Source organism: Vombatus ursinus, unplaced genomic scaffold, assembly GCF_900497805.2.
Source record: "Vombatus ursinus unplaced genomic scaffold, bare-nosed wombat genome assembly UNPS02009770.1, whole genome shotgun sequence".
In the NCBI taxonomy this organism is placed as follows: domain Eukaryota; kingdom Metazoa; phylum Chordata; class Mammalia; order Diprotodontia; family Vombatidae; genus Vombatus; species Vombatus ursinus.
This window is the reverse complement of record NW_020949548.1, coordinates 10,979,274-11,003,034: the sequence shown is the minus strand read 5'-3', so window position 1 is coordinate 11,003,034 and position 23,761 is coordinate 10,979,274. Positions and strand designations below refer to the sequence as shown.

Here is a 23,761-nt window from a genome sequence, read left to right as displayed (position 1 = left end):
TTTTTTTTCCCCAAGTCTCATTTATAGCAATAAGAGAGCAATTCTAAACTGTCAAATACTGAGCCAAAAGACAAGATGGGAAATAATGATGTAGTGAGAATTACAAGACCCTGTAATGTATGTTCACTCCAAGAAATGAACCTACTGGTGAGGAAGCAGGAAATATTCTAGGTATATTTGGGGTGGGGTGGGATACTTTAGAGTTCAGAACACAGATGGAAATAAGTAAAAAAAGTATTGCCAAAATATTAATTCCAGAGGGATATTGGGGAAGATTTTTGTTGGCATCTTACAACTACCATGTGCTGGTATCAATAATATGCAGTATTTATGTATCATTTGAGGTTCGAGCTGAGAGCTTAATATCTATTTATTTAACATACATTTATTAAGCACTTTTTGTATACTAAGCATTGTTGTAAGGTGCTGGACTTGCAGGGGCAGATAATGAGATGATGCCTACCCTCCAGGAGCTTCTATTCATCAGAAAGGTTCATATCTTGAAGAAATAGTAAAGTTTGACTTGGAGGAAATTTCCCTTTTCTAATGATTTCCAGCGTTTCTAAACCGCTTTTGTTTTCTTCACCCCCGCCTCAACTAAACTCTCTCTTCTTTCTCTCTTTCCAATGTCTCACTCCTGTCTTCAGTTCTTTACAACATTCCAGTGTTACCACCTATCCTTGGCTGACACCTTTCCGCTCAGAGGTGACTGGTCTTCTTGCCAATTGTGAGCACCCACTATTAACCCCAAATACACTTCAAGGGCAGCTTTATCCCTCCTTCCTTCCCCCAAGAGCGTTGATGGTAACAGACTAGAGTGCCTCGTCTTGTAATGAATGAATGAATGCTGGGGTGTGGCCAATTAATAGCATGGTAGAGGGTGGGATTCAAGACCATTTGCTTGTTTTGGAACAATGCTTCCCTTCCCCAGCCCCTCTGGCACTGCATGTCAATGTTTTTGCATGCTTTCTCAATACAGCTGGCCATGTTCTAATACCACAACCAACCCACCTTCCTTGAAGGTACTAACTCTGCCTGTGTGAGACAAGGTCAGTAGCGAGTTCTCTACCATTGTTCAGAAAGGCCTAGCTTTTTGAGAAGCCTCTATACAACTGTAGAAACAAGTTTTCCAACTGAAAACTGGCTTGAATTAAAAGACTTTTGGTGTCCTTGACCAAAACTGTAGGTGACTTTTCCGTAGCATATTTTGTTTATATATGCCAGCCAAGAAGTACTCTGTAATTTGAAGCTGTCTTCAAATAATTGTAGTCCCATCTTAGCCATCTTCCTAAGCCACATAAGGGGCCTTGGGGATTCCATGTACTTTCTTCATGGACATAAGGCTTTGCCATGAGTGGAGCTTTCCACCATAGCTCAGAGAGCTCAGTCCAGAACAACAGGCCTGAGAGGTCAATGGAATGCTGTCAAGGACACAGGCCACATCTGGCAGCAGCTGGGCTGGGCTAAGAAGCCTGGAAGCTCCTCAAGGTCCTTACAAAAGGCCATTTCTCTGCCAATGTATTTATTTGTGATGGCAAAGCAACCAATGTGAATGTGCTCTTTTTGAAATGAATTGAGCTGTTCTCTTAAAGGCAGAGAGCCAGACCTTCCTCACCCCTGCTTTGTGTGAATACCTGTCCCTGCCTATCCTTGCTGGGAAATACATCACTGTTTCCAAGGTCCTTTGAAGACATGCATGTTAGCCCTGGATGGGCGTTTGGCTTCGTTCCGCCTTTTCAGACTGTCAGCTGGTGCTACCTTCCTCTCACTTCTCTTCCGTTGCAGAATCCTCTTCTCTCTAAAGAATGCCAACCAAAGATTCTGTCCTCCTCATCTGCAACCTTTCTAGCTTCCCAACCCTCCTGTGACTCATTTTATGACCTTTGGTGACTTTGAGACATGTTCTGTAATTAACTGTTCACACAGAACCCTGTATTTTGCACACCCTGAACATTGTTTAGCTTTATTTATGGTATTTGATGCTGTAAATGAAAATAAATGTGGTTCTTTGTAAACCTCAGTGTTTCCTCTCTTCCTTTTGAAGTGGGATTTTTTTTTTTTTCTAAAAACATGGATCCATGGACTAATTCTGGGCTTGAGCCTTCCCTTAAGCTACTGAGGGCATCACCTGCACTCGCTGGGACCTTGGACTCTTGGGGCTATGCTGGGGCATTTAACAAAGGAAATATTACCCCAAGGTAATATTTGGGCAATGTTACCAATGTTCTCAACAGGGCACTCTGCTCTCTTTCTTCATATCTTATCCTTTTCTACTGTCAACATTGGACATACTGTTTAGTTGGTAGTAGATCTTACCCTGTCTTGGTACTAGGCTCAGCAAAGCCTTTTATGCCCAGGCTGTATTGGTAGTTGGCCTGCCCCCCTCACCACCCCAGCTCTGTTTACTACCAGCAGAAGAAGTGTAAGTGCTACTAATGTTCTTTCAACAGGCCACGCTATAATGTGTATGTCCAGTATAACCAACACTGGTTAGGGAAATCTGCACTAACAGTTGATGGATTGGTTAAAGGGGATGGTTTAGGGGGGGAAAGATTAGATGAAAGCAGTAGATAATTCAGAATCAAGGTGTCCAACTTATGCCATTCTATCTCTCATCTGGACTTCCTCCAAGGATGATTAGCAACAAACCCTCAGTTCCCTGTGCATTTGAAATTTAATTAGATTTAAATGTAAAGTACTTCACTTGGGTTCAAAAAATTAACTGCATGAATTCATGATGAGGGAAGCACAGCCACCCAGATCTGGGTGTTATATTGGATTGCAAGCTCAATATGATTCAACAATGTGGCCCGAGAGCCAGAGAACATAAATGTAATATCTTAAGCTACAGTTTGTGAAAGTACATTATTCAGAATTAAGGAAGTGAGAGCCACTTTGTACTCTGACCTTAGGAGTGGTGAGGGAATGGTCAATGTCTTCAAATTCTTAAAGATCTTATAGGCTGAGGTATGCTGGATCCAGCTTGAACTGCCTCCCAAAACCCAATTGTTAAATTTTCAGTGTGAGCGTTTATACCTTGAAAATCAGCAAATGCTATAAATCAGGGCTTGATTTATTTTGTTTATTGTCTAGATTTCAGAAAGTGATAGAGGAGATGTTAATGCAGATTAGACTTAAAAGTGTGTAGGGTGTACTCTTTTTTTTTCTTTGTGAGCTGATTCTTAAATATTTACCAGCACATCCCTGCCTATAGGGGGTAGAAGAAAGATGAGAAATTAGGCTCTTAGTTTCAGCAGGGTACAGTTATTTAAAAAAAAAAAAAAGGCAGACATCTGCTTGATGTAAGGGGAAACTACTTAACAATTAAAACTGTCTTAAAATGGAATGAAATGGGGCAGCTAGGTGGTGCAGTGAATAGAGCACTGGCCCTGGAGTCAGGAGGAGCTGAGTTCAAATCTGGCCTCAAATACTTAATAATTGTGTGACCCTGGGCAAGTCACTTAACCTTGATTGTCTTTAAAAAAAAAATGGAATCAGATGCTTTAGCAGGTAGTTATGATAGCTGAAAGGGAGTCTGAAAAATCTTCCTTAAGAATTCAGTCTTGGGGCAGCTAAGTGGCGCAGTGTATAGAGCACCAGCCCTGAAGTCAGGAGGACCTGAGTTCAAATCTGGCCTCAGACCAAACACTTGATACTTACTAGCTGTGTGACCCTGGGCAAGTCACTTAACCCCAATTGCCTAAAAAAAAAAAAGAAAGAATTCAGTCTTATGCGATCAGATCTTTCCACAAATTTCCTCTGGTTGCTTTCCATGAGTCTCCACTTGGATTCATAGGAAGATATGTATAGACCGATGGAAAGAACACCAGCCTTGGAGTGAAACAAATCGGATGTTAGTCACAGCTTCACCACTAACTCTGGAACATTATAAGAATCTAATAAGATAATAGACGTGAAAGGGGAAGGGAAAGGAATAAGCATTTCTATAGCACCTACTATATGCCAGGAACTGTGCTAAGCATTTTACAGAATTGTCTTATTTGATCCTCACTACAGCTTTGGGAGGTAGGTAGGTACTCTTATTATCCCCATTTTACAGTTGAGGAAACTGAGGCAAACAGAGGTTAGGTAACTTGTCTAGGGTCACACAGCTAGTAAGTATCTGAGGTCAGATTTTAACTCAGTTCTTCCTGACTCCAGGCCCTGTGCTCTATCTACTACAAAGCACTTTCATTAAAGTTAAAAGTGATATCCACATATTATAGTGTGTAAAATCGGCCTTTCACAGACACTCGGTTGAATCTTCTCCAATCTCATTGCAATGGTAGTATGACAGACTTTGAAGCCCCCACTAATGGCTCACTTGTTTTTCGCCATGACCCAGCAGGCTATAAACCACAGAAGACTCAGCACAGTCTTTGGGGGGTTGGAGGTAATAGGAAGTGATGTATATGGCAATGCCTCAGTTAATGAATCCTCTGGGAAGGAAAGTCCTCAAGCAGGCAGTCCCTGGTGTCACAGAATCCTCCTGTGAAACAGACCAAACCAGATTGGCATATGCCATGGGGCTCAGCTGTGGTGTTTCCCATTTCACTGTCCACACGCAGTGCTTTGTAGGACCAGACTCCTCCCCAGCACAGCTTTGCTGGAGGTAAACAGCACTGACTTGGAGCACAAAATGAGTACCACCTGTGCTGGAATGGGTCCAGGTGTCAGGTCTATGCAGGGGGCAGTATGAGTTGCACGTCCAGTAATAAGTGCCACCCGGCTCCCTGCTCCCAAACTAGGCAAGCACTTTCTGAGAATTATTGGGTTCCGGCTGTGGGGACAGTTCCACCTGGAAGGCTTAGATTCCTTGGAGCTTTTGATTGGCTGCGGGGGAAGTGAGCAGGCCAATCAAAAAAGAGAGCAGGCCTTCCTTCCCCTACTCCCATTAAGGTTTGTGAAAAACACTTGTTAGTTCGTTTTCAATTTAATAAACATTTGTTAAGTGCCTACTACGTGGCAGGCACTGTGCTAGGGGGGGGGGGGGGGGGGGGGGAGGACGATTCCTGCCCTCTAGAACCTTAAAATCTACATGCAAGCAAATATATGCAAAGCAAGCTATATACAGGATAAACAGGAAATAATTAAAAGACGAAAAACACTGGAATTAAATGGGGTTGGGGAAGGCCTCCTGTGGAAGGGAAGATTTTAGTTGGGACTTCTGAGGAAGCCAGGGAAGTCATTAGTCTGAGTGGAGGAGGGAGAACATTCCAGGCATGGGGGACAGCCAGAGAAAATGTCCAGACCTGACACATGGAGAGTCTTGTTTGTGGAACAGCCAGGAGGCCAGTGTCATTGAATTGAAGGGAAACGTGGCAGGGAGTAAGGTGGAAGAAGACTGGAAAGGTAGGAGGGGGCCAGGGTATGAAGGGTTTTGAATGCCAAAAAAAGAGGATTTTTTTATTTGATTCTGGGGGCAATAGGGAGCCACTGGAATTTATTGAGTAGTGGGTAGACTGATCAGACTTGTGTTTTAGGAAAATCATTTTAGTGGCTGAATGAAAAATGGATTGGAATGGGGAGAGACTTGAGGCAGACAGACCCACCAGCAGGCTATTGCAGTAATCAAGGGGTGAGATGATGAGGGCCTGCACCAAGGTGGTGGCAGAGTCAGAGGAGAGATGGGGACGTATTCTGAAGATACTGCAAAGGTGAAATCAACAGGCCTTGGCAACAACTTGAATACTGGGGGAGTGAAAGATAATGAGGAGTCCAGGATCTTTCCAAGGTTGTGAACCAGAGGGGCTGGGAGGATGGTGCCTCTACAGCAATAGGGAAGGCAGGAGCAGGGAGGGTTTAGGGGAAAGGATAATGAGCTCAGGTTTGGATGTGTTGAGTTTAACATGTCTACCAGATATCCACTTTGAGATGGCAGTTGGGAACGCAAGATTGGAGGTCAGCAGAAAGATTGGGGCAGTTTATTTTATCCAATTTAGAAAGGCAGTACAATTTATTAGAAAGATTTGAACATCAGAAGAGCTCAATCTAGGTCAATTCTCTGCTGTTTACTGACTCTGTGACCTTGAATTGACCTAATCTCTCTGAGACTTGGCTTCTTCACCTGTAAAAATGAGTTTAATAATGCCTCCCCTCCCTGCCTCACAGGGCTGTTGAGGTAACAGATGTGAAAGTATTGGTAAATGTGAAGAACTACCAAAAAAAAAAAAAAGAGGGAAATGGTGCAGGTCAATGTCTACTCTTCCTGGGTTGACCAGTCCAGGACCATGGAAGGGACCACCTTAGAAAGGTCCTCGAGTCTACTCCCCCTACACACTCTTTGCATCCTAAGTCCCAGAGGTTTTGACTTGCCCAGAATCACACAGCCACAAAGAGGCAAAATTAGGATTCAAAACCAGGACCTTTGACATCAAATCCAATGGTCTTTCTTATTTTCCCACTGTAGCAAATTACCTTTCCATTAGACTTCGGATAGGCAGGGAATGCAAAATCCTTGGTTTTAAAAAAGTCATTAACAATGTAAGTTTCCTTAAAAGTCAGAGGGAAACAAGAGACCCCAACACTACCCAACTGCCTCCACGGGGCCTGTCCTCGTTATTCTTCAGATGTCTCCCTGTTGAACCTGATCATCGAGGCATGAACAAAATTCTTGCAGCCCTTCTGCCCAGCCCACAGGGAAGCTTGGTTTGGTTTCTCATCATCTTTCCCGCTCTGTGAAGATCTCATTTGGTTCTACTCTGCTGGACACTGGGACCTTCCCAAAAAATAGGATAGCAGCTCTCTGTGGATTGAGAGGGAATGATGAGACAGGCAGCTGATGGGGGGGGTAGGGAAATTGGGGTCTCCATGTCTCACCTCTGATTACAGTTATCCCTGGTTGGCTGGCTTCTCAAATCCAGAAGCTTTGACTACCCCCAGTGTGACTCAGGGGTCTAGCTTGATCACTTCTGTAATAGTCTGCCCCTTACCATAAATCTCAATGGCAGCAGCTGTACAATATAATGTAATGTGGCAGAAACAGTATTGGGCTTAAAAAGTCTAGAGAACAGGATTCAAATCCTTGCTCCACCATTTCCTAGCTCTGTGACCATGGGAAGGTCATTGAACTCTTTGCCTCAGTTTCCTCATCTTTAAAATGGGGTTAATTTCCCCCTCCACTTCACAGAGCTGTTTTAAGGGGAAAGCCTTGGAGATTCGAGCTGTTACCATGATTGCTACATTAATTTTGCATAGACTCATAAGAGAGATCTTAGATAAGAGGTCATTAGATAGCTCTAAGGTCTCCCTAGGGTGGGGCCTAGCTTCCCAAGCAGTGAGCTGGGTTCCATGTCCCTGCTGCCCTGAATGACCATCCTGAACTCAGCCTAATCAAGTAGATAAGAGGCAGGGTGGTGTTGTGAGTAGAGTGTCATGGACAGAGTATTGACCCTGGAGTCAAGAGAGGCCTGGAATTGAATCCCATCATTTAAATTGGGCAGATAGGTGGCATGGTGGATAGAGCACCAGGCCTGGAGTCAGAAAGACCTGACTTCAAATCCGGCCTCAGACACTTACTAGCTGTGTGACCTTGGGCAAATCACTTAACCCTGTTTGCCTCAGTTTCCTCATCTATCAAATGAGCTGGTGAAGGAAATGACAAACCATTCCAGTATCTCTGCCAAGAAAAACCCGAGTAGCATTACAAAGAGTCAGACGTGACTGAACAGCAACATTACTTAAGCTGTGTGATTGTGGGCAAGAACAGTTCCTCTATGAGCCTCAGTTTCCTTATCTATAAAATGGGCATAATTACTTTAAAGGGTTTTTTATAGAATCGTTAGGCACCTCACAAGCCCGTGAGTCCTACCCACTCATTTTACAGGAAGACCAGAAAGGTAAGTAACTTGTGAGGAATCGTACAGGTTGCAAGTAGCAGAGCCAGGTTCCGCCAGAGCTTTCCCGCACTGTCTCATGTTTTAAGGATAAAATGAGATCATGCAGGCATATGCAAGTACATCCCAAAGGTCTGAGTGCAGTTTTAAGCTTCAATAGCAAACTTTGCAAAAAGTGCTACATCATTCAGTTAATATTATTATCATTATTTGAGATTAACCAGGTGAGGGAAGGGGACTTTTCACCCTCCGATTCTGGATTAGCTCTGAACTCTGGGTGAAACCACACAAGCCTGTGAGTAAAAACAGCTTCTTCTAGTGGTGAGTGGGCAATGTCCTCTTCCCCCAGGAAGGCCCCTGAATTATGCATCCAGGGGAAGTATCACACAAGTCAGAGCTGGAAAGAAGGGTCTCAGAGGCAATAGAGTCCAACGTGCCTCTATTTTATAAAAAGGGAAATTGAGGGAGACAGAGTGATGATTTGCCCAAAATTATGTCTTGGGTCCAAGTTCCCTTTCAAAAGCATGCTCCAGGAGGACACTCCCACCCCAGCTACTGTTGGAATTTAAGAAAGGGTTATAGAGTTTGGCTCAGAGGCGAATTCATCCAACTGTCATTTTACTGATGAGGAAACTGAGGGGAAGAGGATGGAATAAATATTTATAAAGAGCCTACGATGTGCCAGGCACCGTGCTAAGTGCTTTAAAATTATTGTTTCATTTGATTCTCACAATAGCCCGGGGAAGTAGGTGCTGTTTGTTATCCCCATTTTATAGTTGAGGAAACTGAGGTGGACAGAGGTCAAAGTGACTCGCCCAGGGTCACACAGCTAATAAGTGTATGAAGCAGATTTGAACTCAGGTCTTCCTGATTCCAGGCCTAGCTCTCTCTATCCACTGTGCCACCAGCTGCCTCACCTGAGGCCAAAGGATGTTTGGGGACCAAAGGTCCCTTAGGTGGCAAATATCAGAAGAGGCATTTGAACCAGGTTCTCTGACTCTAGCTTTCCACTGGAAACAAGGACCTGACAGGTTCAAATGAAATTGAGCATTTGAGGAGAGGCCAAGGAAGTGACTTCTCTCAATAAGACTGCGGGGCAGGGAACCTGCCGCCTCGAGGCCACATGTGGCCCTCTAGTGCTCAAATGCAGCCCTTTGCCCGAATCCAGCCCTCTAGGTCCTCAAGTGCGGCCCTTTGCCTGAATCCAGGCCTCTAGGTCCTCAAGTGCGGCCCTTTGCCCGAATCCAGCCCTCTAGGTCCTCAAGTGTGGCCCTTTGCCTGAATCCTGCCCTCTAGGTCCTCAAGTGCAGCCCTTTGCCTGAATCCTGCCCTCTAGGTCCTCAAGTGTGGCCCTTTGCCTGAATCCAGCCCTCTAGGTTCTCAAGTGCGGCCCTTTTCAAAGGGCCTAGAGGGTTACATGTGGCCTGGAGGCTGCAAGTTCCCCACCCCTGCAATAGGTCAAAATATTCCGTGATATGTGCCTCTTACAGGGATTGTGCCTGTGCCAGGCCAGAACTCTTATCAGATTTCCCTTAGAAAACAAAGCAATAGGGGCAGCTAGGTGGTGCAGTGGATAGAGCACTAGCTCTGGAGTCAGGAGGACCTGAGTTCAAATCCTGCCTCAGACATTTCACACTTATCAGCTGTGTGACCCTGGGCAAGTCACTTAGCCCCGACTGCCTTGCAAAAAAAAAAAAAAAACCCAAAAACAACAAAGGCTGCTTGGCCCTCTGTGTGCCCCCCCTCTGTGTGCCGGACCCCACCCAACCCCTTCACTGGTCTCAGGGCTGTTTGGCTATGCCCTGGCTGCTTACTGTCCCCTCATTTTCTTATCAGGTGAGGAGGTCTGTTGGGGGAAGTGCATAACCCTAACTCCTCCATTTCCTTGCAAGTTCTCCTGACCAAAGAATGAGGAAAATAATTTCTACTTATGTCCCATTTTGTTTGCCCACTGCTCAGTACCACCATGGGAAGTGGGTGGGATAAATAAGGTGACCTATTTTACTACCGAAGGCACGGAGACCTTCTAATCCCACTCCCACATGTTACGGATGAGAAAACTGAAGGCCTAGAGAGTAACTCTAGGCAGCTGGTACTCCAGTAAAGAAAGCCCTGGGCCTGGAATCAGGAAGACCCAAGTTCAAATTTGCCCTCAGACAGTTACTAGCCATGTGACCTTGGGCAAGTCACTTCCCCTGCCTGCCTCAGTTTCCTCCCATGAGTGTTATGGAGATCAAATGAGAAATAGTTGTAAAGCACTTAGCACAGTGCCTGGCACATGGTGGGTACTTAATAAACGCTTAATCCCTTCCCTAAGGTCACAGAACTAGAATTCTAAGGCCAAGACTCTTTTCACTTAACCACAATGTCTCATGGTGAAACTCACTCCCCCCTTTGGAGATGTTGAGTCTCCGGGTGTGGGCTCTGTGTAGGGACTTAGGCTCCCGGGTCAAAAAGGGAACAAATATGGGGCAGCTAGGTGGTGCAGTGGAAAGAGTACCGGCCCTGAAGTCAAGAAGACCTGAGTTCAAATCCGGCCTCAGACCAAACACTTGACATTTACTAGCTATGTGACCCTGGGCAAGTCACTTAATCCCAATTGCCTAAAAAAAAAATGAAATTAAAAAAAGGGAACAAATACAGTTTTAAACAGAGTGAGATACCCTATAGGAATAATAATAATTATTATTATTGTAACTAGTATTTACAAAACTCTTTAAGGTATATGCTCCCATCTATAAGCATATCTAGCTGAGGGCAGAGCAACCAGATGTTGGGCCCACTTGCCTCATTCTGTCCCTCTCTCCTGCTCAGGAGCCTGCTAGAGCTAGTCCCAAGGCCTGGGGAGTGGGGTACAGTCAGGGGGAATCAATGCTGCCCTTGGGTCTTCACCCTGCCTGAAGATGAGTCTTGTGGAAGCCTCCAAGCTTACCTTGGATCATATAATCAGAATAACAATAGATTGAGTGGTGGAAAATGACCTTAGAGGTCATCTAATCTAGTGGTATCAAATTCAGATAAAATTAGATCCCCTGCAGGAAGCATGTTGACTTAGAAAACCACAAATTAACATTATCTTTGTTGTTTAGTATTTTTATTTCTTATTTTTATTTTCCTTTCCCAATTACAATTCCTATTAATGATACCCAATTTTAATCTGATTCTGGCTGCGTCTTGGGGAGTTTAGCCCCGGAATTTGATAGCTCTGACCTAATCCATCCCTCTCAATTTACAAAAAAGGAAACTAAGTCCCAGTTAAGGGAAGTGAATGGTCCAAGGTCAAGCAGAAGAACTGGAGTTTGACTCTAGGTCTTCTGGCTCTTTTCGTGCTGTACAATAGAACCCCCAAAGCAGAATCGTGGCAATTGCCCCTTGTCTAAGGAAGGAGCGGACACCCCCGTAGTATTAGGGTGATTGGAAGAAGAAGGGCTCATGTTCTGTTTTCAGTCTGGTCACTTTCCAGGGATCCCTCGAAAGCAGCAAGCCTATAATGGACAGGGAAAGGAAATGCTCCTGCAGAGCCCTAGAAATTTGCCATGTGTCCTAGATGACACTAGATTGGTAGAGAGTGACCACAGGGAAGAAGGAACCTCTCCTTTGACCCAGTCCTGGTCTTGACCAATAATAATGCCTGTAGTATTACCAATAAATAGCAAACACTTACATAGTGCCCGCTGTGTGCCAGGCACTGCGCTAAGTGTTTTACAGTTTTTGCCTCATTTTTGAACCTTACAACAACCCTGAGAGGTAGGTGTTATTATTATTATCCCCATTTTATAACTGAGGAAACTGACGCAAACAGAAGTTAAGTGACTTGCTCAGGATCACACAGCTGGTAAATATCAGGCTGAATTTGAACTCAGGTCTTCTTGACTGCTGGCCCAGCTCTCTGTCCACTGTTTTGTGCAGTCAGAGAGCCCAGCTAATTTCCTAGATCAGCTCAGGTCGAAGGAAATCATAAGATCATAGATCCAGAGGTAGAAGAGACCTTAGGTACCACTGAGTAGAGACCACTAAGGCTGCTGCCATGTTGTAGATGGCATATGGGACACAGAGAGGTTGAGTCATTTGCCCAGAGTCCTATAGATAGGAAATGTCTCAGGTGGGACTGGAACCCAGATCTTCCTCTCTCCAAAGCCAGGGCTCTATCTACTGTGCATACTTCCTTTCAGTGTTTGAGAGGCCCCTGGCCTTGCCCTCTCCTCAATCACACCATGGCCACAATCCTGGAATGCTGTTGGCTCTAGGGTACCATGTTGAGTATCCTCACCCTTTGGGAAGCTCTATGTGTATAGTCAATGGACATTGACCCAAGGAACCAACTGGGACCAGGTGGTCATTGAGAGATGCACTGGAGGATCATAGATTTTCAGGTGGACTTAACTTTAACATTATCTAACCCAACCCTTTCATTTTACATGTGAGGGACCTGGTCCAGAAAGATTAAGTGACTTATCTAAGGACACACAAGAAGTAAAAAGTAGAGCCAGTCATTGAACCTGGTCCTTTTGACCCCAAATCTATTGCTTTTCCCCATGCCGCCATACTGTCTGAAGGTGATTTTGCAGGCTGGTACTAAAGAAAATAAAAAGCCTGAGGTTCATATGAAGCTAAGGATCAACCCTTCATACCACCCTGCCTGACCTCCCCTTTTCCAAGCTCTCCTTTCCTCACCAGCTATGGAGGCAAAGAGGTGGGACTGCCCTTCCCCCTCCATCAGCTCTTTGTGATGGCCTTCCCTTCCAGGCCACCCTCCTCATCCCTGCCATTTGATTTCATCAAGCGTTCTACAGATATGTAGGGGGGTGGCAGGACTATAGTGAACACTAGTACCATTTGCCTTGGTCCTGATCCCACTAGGGACAGCCCTGCCCAAGGAGGGCTCCTTGCTTAGCAACATCAGGAGCTCCCTCTTCACTGCTCCAACCTCCCTTGTCCTGGTGTGGGGGGTTCAGGTGCTATATTTTAGGAGCCTTTTCTTTCAAGTGTTACCAGAAAGACATGAACATTGAAGGCTATGAATAGAAGGGCCCTGGAGGGCGTCAGTTTCTTCTGCTGGACTGTAACTTTGGCAGCTCTCACATTTTCCCTTTGAAAACAGATGCATCTGTTTTCAACAAAGTAAGAAAAAAGCCAGCCCTTAGGCCTCCGGGAGGTGTTGAAGAGGGTGAGAGGGCTGGCATCCTCTGAGTAACCTGGAGGTTCTGCCTGCAAATTTATTGTGCCTGTTGGTGGAAACAGTAGTGAGGGAGAGAGCATAATGTAATCACCAGGGCACTGGATTTGGAGTAAAGAAACCCTTGATTCAAGTGCTACCTCAGATACTTGCTAGCTAGGTGACTCTAGGCAAGTCACTTAACCTTCTGTGATTCAGTTTCCTCATCTGTAAAATGAGGGGATGGACTCAATGGGCTTTAGAATCCCTTCTGACTCTAGACCTCTCATCCTTTGAAAAGTCTTGCTCTATACACCCTCAGACACTTACTAGCTGTGTGACCCTGAGCAAGTCACTTCACCCTGTTTGCCTCAGTATCCTCATCTATAAAATGAACTGGAGGAGGAAATGGCAAACTTCTCCAGTGTTTTTGCCAAGAAAACCCCAAATGGGGTCACAGAGAGTCAGACACGACTAAAATGACTGAACGACAACAACAATAACAACAAGTATCCTCTGGTTTCACCTTCCTCCCCTCTTTTCTGGGGAAAGCAGCTATGGCAGACATTTATAGGCCTCTACGGAGTGGGAGGAAGAGACCAAAAAACAAGGAGAAGTTAGTCATTCGCTCAGGCAGCTAGTAAGTGTCTGAGAAGGACTTGAACCCAGGATTCCCTGCCTCCAAATCTAGTATTCTATCCACCACACTACACTGGCTGCCCCTAGTACCAACACCCTCCCTACCCTCACACAAAAACTCTTTACACTAGGCTCAGCAGAGCAGGCTCCTACAGGAGACAAGATGAACTGATTTCTTTGGCCAGCTGTCCCCACTTGGTCTTGGTATTCTGCCTTTGGGCCATTGGTTCAGACTGAGATGAGTCTCTGCTGAGCTCTTAAGGAGAAGCTGGTTATCGCATCACATTCTCCTCACAGGTTGGAGAGCTGGGCCATTTTTGTTTTGTTTTCTTAAGGAAAGAAACTCACTATTACTATTTTTCTTTCTCAAACTCCCTAGAGAATCTGATGCTTATCCTAGAATATCAGAGCTGATAGGGCCATCAGAAAACACCTGGAAACCTCCCTCATAGTGAGGAATGTGATGAATGGAGAAAGGAAGTCCTCCCCAAAGCTTCAGAGCTAATGAATGGCAGAGTTGAAACTAGAGCCCAGGTCTCCTGACTCCCATCGGGTTCAATGTGCTTTTGGTCTATTTAGAAGCATTTGGGGGCAAGGCCTTAGGAAGGAGTAAATAGTCAACCTGGACCAGGGAACACCATGTTGGCTTTCTTGTTCATTTTTTAATAATCCATTACAAATATTCAATGCTTGACAAACTCTCTCTAACATTCATATGGTGCAATGGAGTGCTGGGCCTGGGGTCAGGAAGACCTGAGCTCAAATCTAGTCTCAGACACTAGCTGTGTGACCCTGAGCAAGTCACTCAATCTCTGTTTGCCTCAATTTCTTCCTCTGTAAAATGGGGATAATTATAGTATCTATCTCCTAAGGTGGTTGTATCAAATGAGATAATATTTGCAAAAGCACTTAGCACAGTGCCTGACACATAGTAGGCACTATTTAAATATTATTATCATTATTTCCTTGGGGGGAAGCACAGGGAATTTGTGTTTAGGTGAGTCTGAAACAGGAGACGACATTTAGTGGGTAGCCAGTCTCATGCAACTCGGCATCCTAAGTGAAACCCAGGGAGCCCAGAACTGCTATATACCAACCAAGGGTGATGCTCAGTTGGGGGACAGCTGTGTTTGGCTCACCTGTTGGCAGGGGCTAAGCTTGTAGCCTGTCTACTTTGGACTTTGGGTCACTGATGCCGACTCTCTTAGCCTGACACACAGAGGTCATAGTAAGATATTTCTCCACATAATACTTGCTTCTGTGCCCGTGGTCTCTACCCTTTTAGGCCATGCCCCTGGGTCCCATGCCCATAGCTAAAGCAAACACTCTTGTTACCCAGGGAAAGCTCCTGAAATGCCCACCTTGAAGGATGCCATGGAGAGTATGAGGAGATCCATAGAAGGTGGGTGGAGGATGGGTAGAAGGCTACTCAAAGCAGGTCAAGAGCCACTGAAAGGAGATAGAGGATCTGATGATGGTCACAGAAGAAAGGGAGAATGTGGGGATGGGGCTACATGGGGCCTTCCCTATCTCTCCATGTGTCAGAAGCCCCTTCTCTTGATGTGATCTCGAGTCCCTGAGGGACCAAGGCAATAAAAGGTGTGGGGTTCTGAGGTGAGCCAACTGTTCGTTGCCTTGTCTGTTTAGCAGATTTTCTCCTCTCAGCAGATGAGCCAACCTCCCCTAAAAAGCCAAAGAGCCTCCCTGGACCCTGTGATGTGGACGGCCAGAGTGCTTTGTTCCCTGCAGAATGGACCTCTGTGAAAATTGGCCCCGAGGGAGAAGGGAATGAAGATGGCATTCTGGCCATATGTGTCATGGTCACCAGTGATAGCAGCAGGTCCGTATAATTCCAGAGAGGCGCTGGCCTCAACCAGGATTTCTGATCCAGTCATCCCCTCTGCTGGAGAGCAGGGAAAGTGCTGTGGCTGTGGGTCTCCTCACCCTGTGGTCTTCTCCACCCAGAGTGAGTCACTCTGTAGGCTGCAGGCCCAGGCAGGAGAGACCACACAAGTCCTGCTTCCCCTCAGTGGTTGTCCCTGCAGGTCCATTGGACCCATTTCCTTCCCTTCTGTTACTGATGACAGTGTCTGCATTAGTGGATACTGTGTGTGTGTGTGTGTGTGTGTGTGTGTGTGTGTGTGTGTGTGTGTGAGAGAGAGAGAGAGAGAGAGGGAGGGAGGGAGAGAGAGAGAGAGAGAGAGAGGGAGGGGGAGAGAGAGAGAGAGGGAGGGAGGGAGGGAGAGGCAGCAGCAGCAGCAGCAGCAGCTTTGGGCTCTAAAGGGACTTATGCCTCATCTAGCAACCTTGTTTCTTCTCCTCCTCCTCTTACACCTCTCAAATTCACAGAGTTAATGAGTGTCAGAATCAGGCCTTTACTGAGTCCAAATCCAGCGCTCTATCTGCTACACCACACGGTCTCGCCTTGCTCCCTGTCCTCCCAGTTCTTCTTCCTCCCGTCCTGTCTTCTTAATTCCAAATCATTAAGGGAAGGTCTGATCACTGTATGTTGAAGAGGGCTCAAAGTGAGGAGCCATACTGGTTGTATGACCTTGGACAAGTTACTTAGCCTCTCCAGGATCTGTAAAGCTTTTTTTTTTTGTAAATATTTTGGTAACTTTATTTCAACATAATTGTTTTTCCTTTGTAATTCTATGTTGTTATCTGATGCATTTAGAAGCATTATTCTAAGAAGGGATCCATAGGCTTCCCCAGCCTGTCAGAGGGGTCCATGACACCTGACAGGTCCAGAACCTCTGCCGTAATGAGAAGGTCCTGAGTCACATCAGTAGAGGGCATTTCCTTATTGAATCACTCATTTAGGGATGGAAGGGTCCTTTGGGATAATCAAGGCCAATCCCTTTATTTTACAAATGAGGAAACTGAGGCTCAGAGTAAGTGAGTAAGCAAGCATTTATTAAGCAATTCCTATCAGTGAGACAGACAGCCCCTGCCCTCAAGTCCCTGGAGGACCATAAGGAGTCTTGAGTGCTCTAATGAGAAAAATAATATATAATCAGGAGCTCATGGAGCCTTTGGGAAGGGCTGGGAAAGAAACTCCAGAGAGTGGTGCAGCCTAGATTGGAATGAAGCCAGGCCTGGCCTAGGCTTCTCCTGGAGGAACCAGCCTACCCGAGGAAGAGGTCCCAGGGGGAGAGGAGACTCCCAGAGTGAGGATTCCAGGGCTGCAATGAACTTACAGCCTAAGGAGGCCTCTGAGCATGGTAGAGAAGGTCTGGAGAGTTAGGAGTGCAGGCTGGTGACTTAGCCAGGGTCACACAGCCAGTAATGCCAAAGGCAGGATTCACACCTGGGTCGTCCTGACTCCCCACTGCCTCTAGCCCCTGCAAACGGAAGTCTAACACTCTGTTACCCTCTTCTTCCTCCTCCTGTCTTGGACTTGCAATGAACCTAAGTCATCTTTTAAAGAAGGCTGGGGGGCAGGTGGGGTGGGGTATGCAGAGAATATATACTCTCCATGCTTGAAGCAATTCTCTAAGGCTAGAACTAGAAAGAAGGTGCCAACCTATATTGGCAGGAGTTTCCAAATCATCCTGGAATTTTCTAAGTCAGTGAAATTACAGTTCAAGTCCCTTTCTCCCCATCCTATCTATCCCAAATAGTTAACAGTTTAAAAAAGCTTTAGCATTTATAGAATTAAGCTTCAGTTATCTGGAACATCTGCTCTTGTGAAAGCTCGTTCCCTAAGAATGCTGGGAAATGCCCTGCCCAAGTATCCAGTGGCACAGCCATTGAATGGGGGATTTAGGATTTGGATTCGTGGATTGGGTCTCCAAATCCCAAATACTTTTTACTTTATCCTAGGGGACGTGACTTGCCCCAAGTCAGTGAGTTAGTGGTAAAGCCAGAAGAGGCTTGGCCCAGGGAGCCTCACTTTCAGTTCAGATCTCTCCACCCAATTTTCAAGGCATCCTGGCTTACAATGGACTCAGTAGGAACCTGCCTGAATCTTCAAGCCTCTGTAATTACCCATAAAGTAGTGCTTTTCCTGGGAGTTAAAGGATAGTTGGAAAAGTAGTGAGCCAGGCCATGGAGGGTAAGGAATGTAAATAGAAAGCGAGACCCAGCCTCACAGGAGGACTCTGAGAGTGAGAGAACCCACAAAACTGAAAAAGCTAATAGTAATTACAATAGTAATAGTAACATTACATAGTGCTTACTATGTGTCAGGCACTGTGCTAAGTGCTTTACAATTAATATCTTATTTGATCCTCACAACAACCCTAGAAGATAGGTGCTATTATGATCCTGATTTTACATAGGGGGAAACTGAGGCAAATGGAGGTTAAGTAACTTGACAAGGTCATACAGCTTAGTAGGTGTCTGAGGCCAAATTTGAACTTAGATGTTCCTGACTCCAGGCCCAGCACTCTATCCACTGCAGAAGAGTAGTGCTCATGACATCAGCTGGAGGGTATGGGGTGAGAAAACTCAAAGATGGCCACCCAAGTTCAAGAGCACAGCTCCCATCCCTGCCTTTTCCACTATTGATTTGTGGTTTATCAGGTCAACCAAAGCATTGAACACTAACTAAAGAGAAGTCTAGGCTGCTTCCAGTGAAATGAGGCAGGGATGGATGGTAACGGAGGAAAGTGAGGCTTGTCGTAGTTGCATGGCCCTGGCTAAGTCCTTAATACCTCTGGGCCTTAGTTTGCTCATCTGTAAAATGAGCAGAATGTACTCAAAGACCTCCAAGGCCCCATCCTTGTAAGTCTAGTAGCCTCTGGGTCCTTTCAGGAACCAGCCAGCATCTTAGAACCTTATTTAACCTCTCTGAGGGGCCTGGCATTGGGGTAAGGGAAGTATGGAGATGAATTAGGTTGAGGCTAAGGTTCCTGGGGGTTATTTGGATGTGTCTTCCTTCCTCTTTCATTCCAGCTCTGAAACAGAGTCGGATCCTGGGGGTGATTCTTCCAATATGCAGTTTAGTGGGGAGAGGGCATCGAGGGCTGAACACCTGCCTTGCCCAAAACCCCTCCAACGGCAAGTTTCCCTGACCGTTCCCCAGACCAAGAGGACAGACATTGGATACCCTGAAGAGTCAAAAGCAGCTAATGGTGAGTATTTATTAATTCATTCATTTTATTTTTGCTTTTATTCATTCAGTAAATATTTCCCAAATGCTGGTGCACCCTTACTAGAAGAGAGATGACGTGGGACAGTGGCCAGAGCACTGTCTTTGGAGTCAAAGAACCTCAGTTCAAATCCATACTCTACTACTTGCTACCTGGGTGACTTGGGCCAAATCCCTAATCATTCTAGATCTGTTTTCTCCCCTGAAAAGGGAAGTGGTTGGAACAGATTACCTCTAAGGACCTTATAGCACAAAATCTACAATCTTATGACACGGGAAATAGGAACTGGGCCTGTGTTTCATTGGTCAAAAGGAATTCCCAGATGAGGAAGCTCCCTTTACCAAAGCAGGTCACCACCATCTCTACAACTTCTATTCTTAGAAGCTTGCTCAGAGCACTAAAAGATTAAGTCACTTGAACAGATTACACAGCTAGCACGTATCAGAGGAAGACCTTGAACTCCGGTCTTCCTGATTCCTAGGAAAGCTCTCCCTCTAATGCTCCCTGCCTCCCCCTAGGTAGAGTCAGACATGTGAACCACAGCTCATTGCAAGAGAAACCCACACAAATAGCTGTGATACAAAGTGACATATGATAATTATACAAGAGAGCTACAAAGTACTTACTTTGCAAGGTTCCCCCTGGAGGGACCAGGCTTCTTAGAGGAGGTGTTATTTGATCTGAGTATCAAAGGATGAGTATTATTTCACCTGGGGACAGTAGAAGCGCCTAGTGGCAGATAGAGTAGGAGGCGTATTAATTCTAGAGTCAGAGGATCTGCGTTCAGATCCTGCTTCTGATAACTACTACCTTTTGGATAGGTGGGAAGGTTTTTGTTGTTGTTGTTGTTTTTTGTTTTCCTTTTTGTTTTTCCTGACCTTCCTAAATCTGTCTCTATGCAATTTCTTCTGGTTTGTAGTCTTGCCTTTTAGGACCAACGAACACAAATCTATTCCCTCATTCATGGACAGTCCTTCAAATACTTGAAGACAGCAATCATATCTCCCCTAACCCAGTCTTCTCCAGTTCAATTCAATTTAACAATTTAACAATTTAAATTATTGACTGCAGCCATCTTGCAAGACTCCTCTTTTCTAGGCTAAACCTCACCTATGTCTTCAAGTGACTCTTATGTGCCATGAACTTAATTTTTTCACCATCCTGGTCATCCATCTGACTGATATCCCTCCCCCATTGGGTCTCTCAGAACTGGACCTAATCCAACAGATGAGGTATGGTCAGGCTATAGTATGAAGAGTCTATCATCTCTCTGGCTTTGGATACAGCCCAAGTTTGCATTAGCTGTTTGGGTTACTACTAGCTCACTGTTGACACATATGAACTCTCAGTTCAGTAAAACCCCTAGATTTTTTTAGGTGAACTGCTATTTAGCAACACTTTCTCATATTTTACTCGCAGAGTTCTTTTGTTTGGTTTAGAGTTTTTTGTGAAAAGTATAAGACTTTGTAGTTTAAAAAAAATTATAGTTCATGTTATTAGAAATGATACTCTAGCCACTAATGATATTTTTGGATAATTGCTCAGTCATTCAGTGTGTTAATTATCCCTCCTCTCTACATATTTGATAAGCATGCAATCGATGCCTTTAGCTCCATTGATAAAATGGTCAATTGCATAGGACCAAGTACTGATCCCTGTGGCACTCTACTGCAGACCTCCTTCTAATGGGCTATGGAGCTCTTTCTTAATCCTGGTCTTTCAACCAATTGTAAATTCACCTAACTGTGCTTTTGTCTAGCCCACACATCTCCTTTTTATGTAGTTATAGTAGGAAGAGTTTTGTCAGGTGCTTGGCTAAAATGTTCATAAACTGCATTGGCAACATTCCCCTGATCTACCAGTTTAGTGGCCTTTTCTGAAGAAAAATAAAAGGTTGGAGGAAGGAGGAAGAAACTGAAGTATTCTGGTATGATCTTTTTTTTTTTGAAAGTTTTACTTGTATCTTTTATTTCTACATTCCTTTTTATTTATTTATTATTTATTTAAAATAAAATACGCATTTTATTTTTACATCCCTTTTGTTTCTAAATACAATCCTCCCACTTTTCCCTACCCCCAAAGCCTTCTCTTGTCACAGCTTAACACTCCTAAGTCCTGACCCCATTCAGGGTTCTGGCATGCTTTTGGATACACCCTGAGAGGAATCTTGGCAGAGCAGATAGAGGCTTGGACTTGAACTTAGAGTCAGGAAGACCTGAGTTCAAATCCTGTCTCATTTGCTAGCTGTGTAACCCTGAGCAAGTCACTTAACATCTGTCTGCCTCTGTTTCCTCTGCTGTCAAATGGGAATAATAATAGCACCCACCTCCCAGGGTTGTTGTGAGTCTTAAATGAAATAATGTTGGCAAAGTGCTTTACAAACCTTAAAGTGATCTATCAATGCTAGCTATTATGCCCTCTCACCTGCCCTTCTTTCCGTCTTCTGGTGGAGGATGGAGACGAGGATATTGGGTATGGGAGCTGGGGCATGGGACACCTCAAACCTCTCTCTCTCTGTCTGTCTCTCTCTGTGTGTCTCTCTCGAAGTAGTTCATATTTATACAGCATTTGATGCTTTATAAAGCATTTTATATACATTAACTCATTGGATCCTCACAGCAACCCTGAGAGGTTGATGCTATTATTATCCCCATTTTACAGATTAGGGAAACTAAGGCACAGAGGAGTTTAGTGACTTGCCCAGGGCTACAAATAAGCAGCAGAATTTGGACTAGAACTCAGGTTCCTTCGGTCTCCCCTACTCCTGCTTCTAAAGAGGAAAAGCAGGCAGAAAGCATGTCTCAAATGTCTCCTTTTCAGTCAGTGGGAGATATAATTTATGGTACAAAGTTGCCCTCTTGTGGCCTAAAGTTGCATTTTCCCAATCTACTCTTTCTGGAGACTAAGGTGCTTTCAGGACCTTTCAAGGGGTCAGGGAGGCAAAATATTTTCATATGGCAAAAAATTGATAGCTGTAAACCATATAAACAAAAGTTCTTTGAAAGGTCCTCAATATTTTTTCAGAATATGAAGGGATACCAAAAAGTTTGAGAACTGCTGATGTACATCAACTCCCATATTTTACAGGAATGGAAACAGACCTAGATAACTCAGAAAGGAAGGGACTGACTTGCCCAAGGTCACCCAGCAACATAATAAGGTCATAACCCAAGTCCTTTGATTCCAAATCCTGTATTCTTTCCTATACATTACATTTGCTCCTCAACTGTAGAAGTCATCTGTCTTATTCTGCTCATTTCACAAATAAGGAAACTGAAGCCCAGAGATGGCCTCACTTGCAGGTGCCTTCTGCAGGCAGTCTCTGAAGTGAAGGCCAGCTCGGACCACTCCCTAACCTCCTATGCATGAGAAGCCAGGATGTTGTCCTGGACAGAAATATGAAAGTTCAGAAGTGGGAAGGATTTGGGGAGAAAGATAATGAACTCTGTTCTGGGCATGTTGAGTTTGAAATGCCTACAGGACATCCAATTTAAGATGTCCAAAAGGCAGTTGGTGATGGAGCTCAGGAGGGAGATTAGGGCTAGGTTTACAGATCCAAGTCACACAACTTGTAAGTAAATTTCTGAGACAACATTTGAATTCGGGTCTTTCTAAATCCAGTACTCTATCTATTGCAGAGAGAATTGGCAAAGCTGAGTCACTGTTAGTGACCTTTGAAAGATGGTGGAGAATAGGAGACATATTGTGGGACTGACAAATATTTTCCTGATTTTCACAAAGGAAGAGACTGGAGTCTATACACTATAGGCCAGTGAGCTTGACTTTGATTCCTGGCAAAATTATGGAACATGGTTACAGGAATGGTTACTGAACATCTGGAAAAAAAGTGGTCATCACAGAAAGCCAGTGTGGCTTCAGCAAGAACAGATCAGACCAGACTCACTTGTGTTCCTTTTTTGACTGAACTGATGGACCAGGAAGATGCCATAGAAAATATGTAGCTGGATTTTAGCCAAGTATTTGATAAAGTCTCTCATGGTATCTTTGTGGCTATGTGGGCTAAATGATCATAGCAGTTATTAAGCGCCTATTGTGTTTCAGGCACTGTGGGGATACAATTATAATGAAGTAATGAACATTCCCTTCTCTCAAAAAGCTTCCATTCTAATGTAGGAAGAAAACGAGTACATGTGTTTGAATATGGGGAATGAACGACAAGGAGAATAAATACAAATAACTACAAAGTGGTTCAATATAGAGTGTTTAGGGAAGGAGAGAACTAGAATAAGGGGGAATCAGGAAAGGCTTCTTGTAGAATGTGGTACTTGAGGAAGAGAGGGATTCTATGCAGCCCAGGTGAGCAGGGAGGGCATTCTAGGCACGGGGAAATGGCCAGTGCAGAGTCTCAGAGAGACAGGAGATGGACTGACACATGTGAGGAATAGAAACGTCACTCTTAATTCTACTGGGCTCCAGTTTCCCCTCCTTTCTGAAATAAGGGGATCAGACCCTTTTAAGGTCCCTTTCAGCTCTAATATTCTGTGGTCCTCTGCAGGTCCTACCAACCTCAGAAAACTATGGTGAGGACCAAGGAGATAAGAGGTCTGAAACTCTAATGGGAAGGGGTTGTTGGAGTTACAGAAGACAGAAAGAGGGAGAAAAAGGAAAACTATGGCTGAGCACATCACAACTCAACTGATCTGCCAACACACAATAGCTAGCTTCCCCTCACTTCTCCATCTTAAACATTCAAGTCACCTTGATCTGAAAAATTCATCTAAGTTCATGAACTAGAAAAAGGATGGAAGTGATGGTTGGTGTGTGTATGTCTGTGTGTGTGTATGTGTGTGTGTGTGTGTGTGTGTGTGTGAGAGAGAGACAGAGAGAGAGGGGCAGAGAGACAGAGAGAGAGAGACAGAGAGACAGAGAGACAGAGACAGAGACAGAGAGACAGAAAGAGACAGAGACACAGAGGCAGAGAGAGAGACAGAGAGACAGAGAGAGACAGAGACAGAGACAGAGAGACAGAGAGAGACAGACAGAAACAGAGGCATAGAGACAGAAAGACTAACAGA

At 44.8% G+C, this 23,761-nt stretch overlaps 1 protein-coding gene across 1 annotated transcript in view; it reads left to right on the top strand.

Moving 5' to 3' along the window:
• The window catches only part of MICAL2 (microtubule associated monooxygenase, calponin and LIM domain containing 2), a 156,545-nt gene that overhangs the window by 52,463 nt on the left and 80,321 nt on the right, over window positions 1-23,761 (top strand). Inside the window, exons 19-21 of the mRNA XM_027852564.1 lie at window positions 14,969-15,031; window positions 15,280-15,469; window positions 18,529-18,707. Of these exons, the coding sequence (XP_027708365.1) occupies window positions 14,969-15,031; window positions 15,280-15,469; window positions 18,529-18,707 (432 nt within the window). The remainder of the gene's footprint in view (window positions 1-14,968; window positions 15,032-15,279; window positions 15,470-18,528; window positions 18,708-23,761) is intronic.